This window comes from Aegilops tauschii, chromosome 7 (assembly GCF_002575655.3).
Source record: "Aegilops tauschii subsp. strangulata cultivar AL8/78 chromosome 7, Aet v6.0, whole genome shotgun sequence".
Classification (NCBI taxonomy): domain Eukaryota; kingdom Viridiplantae; phylum Streptophyta; class Magnoliopsida; order Poales; family Poaceae; genus Aegilops; species Aegilops tauschii.
In genome coordinates, this window is record NC_053041.3 from 539,210,278 (window position 1) to 539,219,981 (window position 9,704).

Below are 9,704 nucleotides of genomic sequence, written 5' to 3' on the forward strand. Positions count from 1 at the left end.
GACCGAAGCGAATCGTGAGTTGAGCAAGTCTTGAGCTTTTCCCTTTGGATCTTGTTACTCTTGGAGGTTGGAGACTCCTAGGCGGTAGGAGTCTTTCGGAGAGGAACCGACCCTTGTGATTAACCCCGGAAAAGTTTGTGAGGGTTTGGAGACCACCCCAAGGTCTACCACTAGTGGTTGAGAAACGCCTCCGTGGTGTTGTCTCAAAGGGAGAATAGGGTGAGCCTTCGTGGCGTTGGTGTGCCTTCGTGGTAACATCCACCTCTCTAACGGTGACGTAGCTTCCCTCCAAGGAAGTGAACATCGGCATACATCCTCGTCTCCCGGAGTTGCGGTTATTCCTAACCCTAACTCTCTACTTGTGGTTACTTGTCTCTTAGCACTTACTTATATCATATTGTGGTTTCTTACTTACATACTTGTGTTACTTGCATAGCACTTAGTACTACACTTGCAATTGTTAGGCCCACTTTCATATTCCGCATTATTGCCTAAAATTGCTAAGTCATAATTAGAATTTTGTAATTGTACCTATTCACCCCCCTCTAGGTCCATCTCTATCCTTTCAACCGTACCCACGAGGGTACGGTGTTCCTCAACACTAGAAGCACTTTGCAGTGCTTCCAGTAAAGTATCCGGTGCCTCTGGATGGACAGAGGTCACCGGCGGAACAGGTGCACCTCCCTCTTTTGAAGGAAGCCGCTTGCCTGATTCCGGAGCCGTATGGGCCTCCGGAACAGTATTCGGCTGGGGGCCGAATTGGATATGGCCCCCATCGCCAGTCTCCGGGGGGATTTGCTCCCCATGTGTCCGGCTGCCGAGGTATCACCCTCTGGCGCCACCCTGACGGCCTCCTGTACCTCTCCCTAGCCTGGGGAGGTCCTTCGGGACAACACCTCGGCGTCGTCCATGTCCTTGGGAGAGGAGGCCGCAGGAAGCGACCCGCTATCCATCACATTTGGATCTAGCGAATTCCCCGAAGATGAGGATCGCTGGGGGCCGGCGTGGGCCGGACTGCAGCGCATGATTCGACATATTACAACCACGAAGTAAAGAAGTTGGATATATGTGTGTATAAGTGCCTTTGAGTACTTACGATACGGCCAGGGGTTTCTCCCTGGGGCGCCATTCAGAGCTGCTATCGGTGTCCAATGCGGAGTTGTCCGCGAGGGAGACCTTCCCCTTCTTGGGCGCCTCTGCCTCCAGATTCGTGGAGGCCGTCCTTTTCCTCCTCCCCCCTCGGGGGGAGAGTTGCTTTCCTCCTCCTCCTCCTCCTCGTCCTCAGTGGTGGGGGAGGAGCGGGTTTCGGCGTCTTTGGACGTCACGTCCGAAGTGCCTTTATGGCGGAGGCCACTTCTGGTCTCCTTGGCCTTCTTCTTGGCCTTCTTCTCCAGCGCCTGATAGGGCGCCGGAACCAGCATCTTCGTCAGAAGTGGGATTGCTGGGTTTTCGGGCAGCGGAACCGGACACTGGATCCGCTCCGCCTTCGTCGTCCAGCCTGAAAAGACAGATAGGGAAGCTTAGACATTTTCCTTGAATGTACAGGTGAAGGATACACCTTGAAATAAGAAAAACATACTGGACAGGTGGGATGGGTCAGGTTGTACCCACGGTCCTCGGTCGTCTTCGGCCACGTCTCATTGGCCTTAAAAAGCACCTTCCAGATGCCTTCGTGCGTAGCGCCGAAGAACTGTTGCAAGGTCTGGTGCTTGGCCGGATCGAACTCCCACAAATTGCAAGTCCGGCTTTGGCAAGGAAGGATCCGGCGAAAAAGCATCACCTGGATCACATTGGCAAGCTTGATGTTCTTGTCTACCATGCTCTTGATGCGCGTCTGCAGCGCCGTCAGCTTCTCCAACGAGGCCCAGTCCAGGCCCTTCTCTAGCCAAGAGGTGAGCCATATTGGGGCCCCGGACTTGAATTCGGTAGCCGCGGCCCAGGTGATGTCGCGGGGCTCTGTGACGTAGAACCACTGTTGCTGCCACCCTTTGACAGTCTCCACGAAGGTGCCTTTGGGCCACGTGACGTTGGACATCTTGCTCACCATAGCGCCTCTGCACTCTGCGTGTTGACCACCCACCACCTTCGGCTTCACATTGAAGGTCTTTAGCCACAATCCGAAGTGGGGTGGGATGCGGAGGAAGGCCTCGCACACGACAATGAATGCCGAGATGTTGAGGAAGGAATTTGGGGCCAGATCATGGAAATCTAGCCCATAGTAGAACATGAGTCCGCGGACGAATGGGTAGAGGGGGAATCCCAACCCGTGGACGAAGTGGGGAATGAACAGCACCCTCTCCTGGGGCTTCGGGGTGGGGATGATCTGCCCCTTGGCCGGAAGCCGGTGGGCGATTTCCTGGGCCAGGTACCCCGCCTCCCGGAGCTTCGTGATTTCCTTCTCCGTGATGGAGGAGGCCATCCACTTGCCCTGTGCTCCAGATCCGGACATGGTCAGAGTGCTTTTTGGGGCGGAAAGGATGGAAGCTTGGGCGCTGGAGCTCGAGAATGGGTGGGCAGAGAGAAAGAGGGCGTGGGTGAAAGGGTGAATCCTTATCTCTTTATAAAGGCAGCGAATATCAAGCGCCTGCCCACTCGCCTTAAAACTCGCCTATTCCCCAAGGGTCGGGCGGACGGCACGGTGGGATTACCCACGCCCGTATTGATGAGAATCCCGTGATAAGGGGACACGATCTCTGCTTCGACAAGACGTGCCAATGAAAACCGCATCTCGAAACATGGAGCGGGAAGCTAAAAACGGTTCGAAATAATGACCGTGCAGGGACGTGGCGTCTCACTACAAAAAATGTCAGTAGATGGGACTTGTTGATATTATACTCTTTGCGGCTGTATGTGGAGCTTGTTTTGAAGAACCGGACACGTTTTTATGATCAAGGACTACATTGAAGTATTCAGAGGAGGAACCCGCCTTGCAATGCCGAAGACAATCTGCGCGCTGGACACATCGTCATTGAAGCCTGGTTCAGGGGCTACTGAGGGAGTCCTGGATTAAGGGGTCCTCGAACGTCCGGCCTATGAGACGTGGGCCGAACTGATGGGCCATGGAGATACAAGATAGAAGACTTCCTCCCGTGTCCGGATGGGACTCTCCTTTGCGTGGATGGCAAGCTTGGCGTTCGGATGTGAAGATTCCTTCCTCTGTAAACCGACTCTGTACAACCCTAGGCCCCTCCGGTGTCTATATAAACCGGAGGGTTTAGTCCGTAGAGAGGATCATAATCATACATGCTAGACTTCTAGGGTTTAGCCATTACGATCTCGTGGTAGATCAACTCTTCTAATCCTCATATTCATCAAGATCAATCAAGCAGGAAGTAGGGTATTACCTCCATCGAGAGGGCCCAAACCTAGGTAAACATCGTGTCCCCCGTCTCATGTTACCATCGACCTTAGACACACAGTTCGGGACCCCCTACCCGAGATCCGCCGGTTTTGACACCGACAGTCTCCGATGGTGTTTGTTGAGTTGGCATAGATCGAGATTAGGATTTGTCACTCCGAGTATCGGAGAGGTATCTCTGGGCCCTTTCGGTAATGCACATCACTATAAGCCTTGCAAGCAATGTGACTAATGAGTTAGTTGCGGGTTGATGCATTACAGAACGAGTACAGAGACTTGCCGGTAACGAGATTGAACTAGGTATGATGATACCGATGATCGAATCTCGGGCAAGTAACATACCGATGACAAAGGGAACAACGTATATTGTTATGCGGTTTGACCGATAAAGATCTTCGTAGAATATGTAGGAGCCAATATGAGCATCCAGGTTCCGCTATTGGTTATTGACCGGAGATGTGTCTCGGTCATGTCTACATAGTTCTCGAACCCGTAGGGTCCGCACGCTTAACGTTTGATGACGATTTGTATTATGAGTTATGTGATTTGATGACCGAAGTTTGTTCGGAGTCCCGGATGAGATCACGGGCATGACGAGAAGTCTAGAAATGGTCGAGAGGTAAAGATTCATATATTTGAAGGCTATATTCGGACATCGGAAAGGTTCCGAGTGATTCGGGTATTTTTCGGAGTACCGGGGAGTTACGGGAATTCACCGGGAGAAGTAATGGGCCTTATTGGGCTTTAGTGGAGAGAGGGGAGAAGGGCCAAGAGGTGGCGTGCGCCTCCCCCCTGCCCAAACCGAATTGGACAAGGGGTGGGGGCGCAGCCCCCCTTTCCTTCTCCCTCTCCCTCTCTTTCCTTCTCTCCTACTCCGAATAGGAAAGGGAATCCTACTAGGACTTGCAATCCTAGTAGGACTCCCTATGCTTGGCGCGCCCCCTAGGCCGGCCGCCTCCTCCCTCCCTCCTTTATATACCGGGGAGGGGAGCACTCCAAAGGCACTCAAGATTTGTCTTAGCCATGTGCGGTGCCCCCCTCCACAGTTACACACCTTGGTCATATCGTTGTAGTGCTTAGGCGAAGCCCTGCGCCGGTAACTTCATCATCACCGTTGCCACGACGTCGTGCTGACGGAACTCTCCCTGGGCCTCAACTGGATCAAGAGTACGAGGGACGTCATCGAGCCGAATGTGTGTTGAACACGGAGGTGCCGTACGTTCGGTGCTAGGATCGGTCGGATTGTGAAGACGTACGACTACATCAACCGCGTTGATATAACGTTTCCGTTTTCAATCTACGAGGGTACGTGGACACACTCTCCCCGCTTGTTGCTATGCTTCTCCTAGATAAATCTTGCGTGATCGTAGGCAACTTTTTTGAAATACTACGTTGTCCAACAGAGACGTCGACGCGGTCGTCCCGGCGGTAGATGACCTTGCCCTGCTGCGGCAGCCATAACATGTCGGCGAACTCGTGGAGGCGGCCCCACGTGGCCACCTGGTCCGCGAAATCCGAGTCGTCCCGCTTCACCAATGTTACCTACCGCTTGAACAGCGGCTGCAAGGCCAGAGTTACCTGAGAGATGACGCCCAGGACGCCAATGGAGACCTTGGCGGCGTCCAGGTCCGGGTGATGGGCGCCAAGCTCCCTCACCATGGCGAACCCCTGGCTGGCCGGCGCCGGCGTCACGATCCTCAGCCCGACCACGTACTCGTGAACAACACCTCCCTTGCCCCACAACGAGCTCCCGTGCGCGCCCGTCGCGAGGAGCCCACCGATGGTCAGGCCGTACCAGTACGGTGAATGCGGCAGGGACAGGCCCGCGGCGGTGGCGGACTCGATGAGGTCCCGAAGTAGCATGCCGCTCTCCACCGTCATGAGCCGCTTCTCGGCGTCGACACGCACCGTCCGGTTGAGCCACGCGGTGCTTATGATCGTGCCGTCGCGGCCGCCGGGGCACGCGAGCTTGGGGACGCTGTGTGAGTGCTTGGTGGCCACTTTCACCTTCCGTTTCGCGGCCGCCACGGCCGCGACGAGCTCCTGCTCGGTCCGCGGGTAGGTGACGTTTGCTGCGGTGCAGAGGAAGAAGCGTACGTGTTGGTGATGGTGCAGTTGGACGTGCCGTGCGTGCACACCACCGGGTCCGGCGGAGGGCTGCAGCCAGCGAGCCCGAGGATCCCTAGCCCTAGGAGGGCAACCGGGAGCAAGCCTCCCATTCTTCTTGCTTGTCCTTGCGACATCGTTGGGCCAGGCACTGAATGAACACCTCGATGTACTTTTAGGTTTGCCTGGCGATCACGATCACGGAGGAGCTTGATGATATCCCACATTTCTTTTCATAGTTGCCTTTGTAGTGAAATGATGCATTTTTATTTTATCACCAGTTTACCACTGGGGTTGACGGTCTCCCAAATTTCGTGGCACTCGAAGGCTGTCTTCTTCTTCAACGCCCACATGTTTTAGTCCTCGCTCCAATATGGGGTATTACCACGTGGGCGGAGGGGGGATGCAAATTCGGTAGAAACGGTAGAGCTTCCATCATCCGTCGCTTTTGACATGATAATACCATTACTAAGACACTCAATCGGGTTCCAATACCAATTGATGGAACATATATCAATCTATTCGCCTTCACCACATAAGTAATGCACTTAACTCTGAACTTCACATAGTAGAATTCTTTTTGGTGCCGCAAGAATTGCAGCGTTTTCGAGGGTTTTCGTTGCTTTATATAGGTAGACACCAACACCCAACACGTCACATGACCAAACCCAACACGACACCACCCAGAGTACAACTCGATCGCTGGTTTAACTGACTTCTATCTCGTAACGACTCACATAACTCGAATGACTCGTCTTAAAGATCGACGATCCCCTTACAAACTCAAACACCACAACAAAATTCACGCACTTTTATAAGTAACCTAACTTACTCTCTTGGATTCTCTCCATCCCTAATAATCCTTGCCAAATGAGCAAACTCTAGCCTTCGCGTACACCTTCCCCGGTCGGCAGAAGTAGCCCAGCTCCGGCGCGCAGTGCGAGTCCTCGGAGCAGACGCAGAGTCCTTCGATGGCACAATGCTCCTTGATGATATTGAGACTCCCATTGATGCCGAGCACCTGGTCGCTCCACTCGCTGGAGAAGAGCCCGTCAGGGTCGCACCTATCCTTCACCATCAGGAACTCGTGGGCTTTTGGGTACTTGGAGATGGCACCGTCGAAAGCGATGTTGCGGTTCTTGCCCCAGTGCGGCAGGGCACCGTACTTGCGCAGCGCGATCTGCTCGATCTCGTCCACGACGTCGGCGTACACGCGTGGCATCCCGTCGGCGTGGCTACGGTAGTAGATGATGTCAACGGCGATCGAGTCCTCGGCCTTGCCGAGGTAGGCGGAGGATGCCTTGATGTAGCGGAAGGCCACGCCTATCCTAGGGTCGACGCCAGCACAAAACACGGCAGGGTTGAGATCCCGAAGGCGCTGCATGTCGATGATGAACGCCGACGCCTTGGACAGGGCGACGCTGAAGCCGGAGTTATCGTTGAAAGAACTCGGGATGCGCGGGTCCCAGCCGCAGGCGGAGCGGAGGCCGTCCTCTGGGCTGTTGACACATGTGCCGGACGCTTGGATGCGGTGCTGGTACCCCACCACCGGGTACCCCGTGAATGAGACGCCGTCGTTCGTGAAGCCGTAGGCTTGCTTCTCGAGCGTGTCCGCCTGCAGCTGTGCCGCCGCGCATCGGGCGGTGTCGGTGCCGTTCTCCTGCAGCAGCTCCTCGGCCGCTCTTGCGGCGATGGTCGCCCGGGTGGGGTTGGCGCGGAAAAGGAGCATGTCGTTGAGGCCGCCGCCCGGCGTGGAGACGTCGACGCGGTCGTCCTGGCGGTAGACGACCTTGCCATGCTGCGGCAGCCATAGCATGTCGGCGAACTCGTGCAGGCGGCCCCACGTGGCCACCCGGTCCGCGAAATCTGAGTCGTCCCGCTTCACGAACGTCACCGACCGCTTGAACAGCGGCTGCAAGGCCAGAGTTACCTGAGCGAGATGACGCCCAGGACGCCAATGGAGACCTTGGCGGCGTCCAGGTCCGGGTGATGGGCGCCAAGCTCCCTCACCACGGCGAACCCCTGGCTGGCCGGCGCCGGCGTCACGATCCTCAGCCCGACCACGTACTCGTGAACAGCGCCCCCCTTCCCCCACAACGAGCTCCCGTGCGCGCCCGTCGCCAGGAGCCCACCGATGGTCAGGCCGAACCAGTACGGCGAATGCGGCAGGGACAGGCCCTCGGCGGCGGCGGCCTCGATGAGGTCCCGGAGTAGCATGCCGCTCTCCACCGTCATGAGCCGCTTCTCGGCGTCGACGCGCACCGTCCGGTTCAGCCGCGCGGTGCTTATGATCGTGCCGTCGCGGCCGCCGGGGCACGCGAGCTTGGGGATGCTGTGTGAGTGCTTGGTGGCCACCTTCACCTTCCGTTTCGCCGACGCCACGGCCGCCACGGCCGCGATGAGCTCCTGCTCGGTCCGCGGGTAGGTGACGTTGGCCGCGGGGCAGAGGAAGAAGCCGTACGTGTTGGTGATGGTGCAGTTGGACGTACCGTGCATGCACACCACCGGGTCCGGTGGAGGGCTGCAGCCGGCGAGCTGGAGGAGGATCCCTAGCCCTAGGAGGGCAACCGGGAGCAAGCTTCCCATTCTTCTTGCTTGTCCTTGCGACATCGTTGGGCCGGGCGGGCACTGAATGAATTCCTCGATGTACTTGTTTGTAGCAACTGGATAAGCTACTCCTTAAACTAGACTAGCAAAAAGGTCCGTGCGTTGTAACGGAGAAAAAATACCACACACTCTTAATTTGCAAAAAATCGTCTATAACCTGAGAATTTGCATCTATGATCCAAACAAAGATTGTCTTAACCTATAAAAACGTGGTTTAAGATTCTACAGGTGTTCTATTTCGACACGTCTTACATGTAGATTTAATCCATACAAAGAAACGGGCAAGTGATAATGCATTTATTCCTGTCATTTATGCATGTCCTTATTTATTTCGTGTCTCTAGCAAATTTATCTTTCATTTCATGTCCGACCCTGATTTTGCTAAGGTGTTCATCCCCAATCTGAATCAATACCGGTATGAAAAAATGACGATAATGCATTGTTGATTAACATTGCAGCCTAGATAGTATTTTTTAATTGTTAACGGATAAAATATCATCATATTCAGATTCTACATATTTTTCTAATCAAATTCCATATAACACATGTTAAATTTGGAGTTACGGTTTAGAAGATATGAGTATTTAAAATATATATTTTATATGTACTGCGGGTTTAATATCAAAAATATTAGGGGGTTTTCTATAAAATAGCAAGACGGACTAAGAATACCTATTTCTTTTATTAGTAAAGGTATAGATAATACCCCGCGCGTTGCTGCGGGAATTGGTTACAATATATTTTGATGAGATTTGATTTTTGTATAACATGAATATTTTATTGGTAGAGAAGTAAAACTAAAAAATACATACAATTTATTTTACTATTTAATTGTTAAGATTACATGTGTACATGTTGAGAAAATATATTACTGGAATAATCTATTTGGTTATATAGAATATGATGGTGCACCACGCATTGATGTGGTATTCTTCTCTTGCATTAAGGGTCTTGTTTAAGAAAAAGGAATATAAGGCTAAATTGGCACTGACAATTCCAACAACAACAATGTGATATAGATAGAGTATATATCAACATTTCTTGCACAGGGGGCCTACCAGGCAACATCAATCATAATAAGGTGAAGTCAACACATCAATCATGTATGTTAACAAAATCGTGCAGTTTTCATTTATCCCTATAGTTCCCATGATTGCCAGAGATAATCGAAATTAAATAGTGATGTGACTGATTACAACTTTCCTGCTGCAAAAAACTCTATTATGTCATGGCTTCCTCTTGTGGCTCTACTGCAAATTCTTTCCTGCGGGCTAAAAAGATGAACTTGTATAAATGTAACTAAGGAGGGTGTTCTCATAATCTATACTTTAGCATAGAAAGACTCCACTGGAAAAGCAAGGAATTAGCGTAAGGCCCTTCATATATGCATCAAACTTAAAAATTAGGCTTGTTAGCTAACAAAATATGACAAAGGATACAATTCCACATAAAAATAGTTATCTCAGTACACGACAAATCTAACTGACAAAATGGATATTGCAGGCCAAGATGAGTGAGAGGACTGCATCAGACATCGTTCGCCATGCGTCCAGTACTCGCAGCAAAATATTAATCGCTTCCTCCCATTAAATCCAAACTCTTTTATCCAGTACATGAACAAATTGAATGGGTA

General features: G+C 52.5%; 1 protein-coding gene and 1 pseudogene across 1 annotated transcript; both read right to left on the reverse strand.

Annotated features, from left to right (window-relative positions):
- Positions 1–4,621: 4,621 nt before the first annotated feature.
- On the reverse strand, positions 4,622–5,924 carry LOC109771684 (L-gulonolactone oxidase 2-like). Its single transcript, XM_073502891.1, has 3 exons — positions 5,751–5,924; positions 4,937–5,430; positions 4,622–4,858 (listed from the first exon to the last, which is right to left on the reverse strand). Exons 1-3 carry the CDS (start codon positions 5,815–5,817, stop codon positions 4,622–4,624), a joined length of 798 nt encoding a protein of 265 aa, XP_073358992.1. The 5' UTR covers positions 5,818–5,924.
- Positions 5,925–6,260: 336 nt separating this feature from the next.
- On the reverse strand, positions 6,261–8,074 carry LOC109771686 (L-gulonolactone oxidase 2-like; annotated as a pseudogene).
- Positions 8,075–9,704: the final 1,630 nt, after the last annotated feature.

What these genes read in the sequence shown, in the direction of transcription:
- LOC109771684 (XM_073502891.1), bottom strand. Translation starts at nt 5,817, where the DNA reads ATGTGGGCGTTGAAGAAGAAGACAGCCTTCGAGTGCCACGAAATTTGG. An exon ending in GGAGACCGTCAACCCCAGTG is followed by an intron (nt 5,431 to 5,750) that starts GTAAACTGGTGA and finishes TCTGCACCGCAG; the next exon opens with CAAACGTCACCTACCCGCGG. An exon ending in TCCTGGGCGTCATCTCTCAG is followed by an intron (nt 4,859 to 4,936) that starts GTAACTCTGGCC and finishes TTCGCGGACCAG; the next exon opens with GTGGCCACGTGGGGCCGCCT.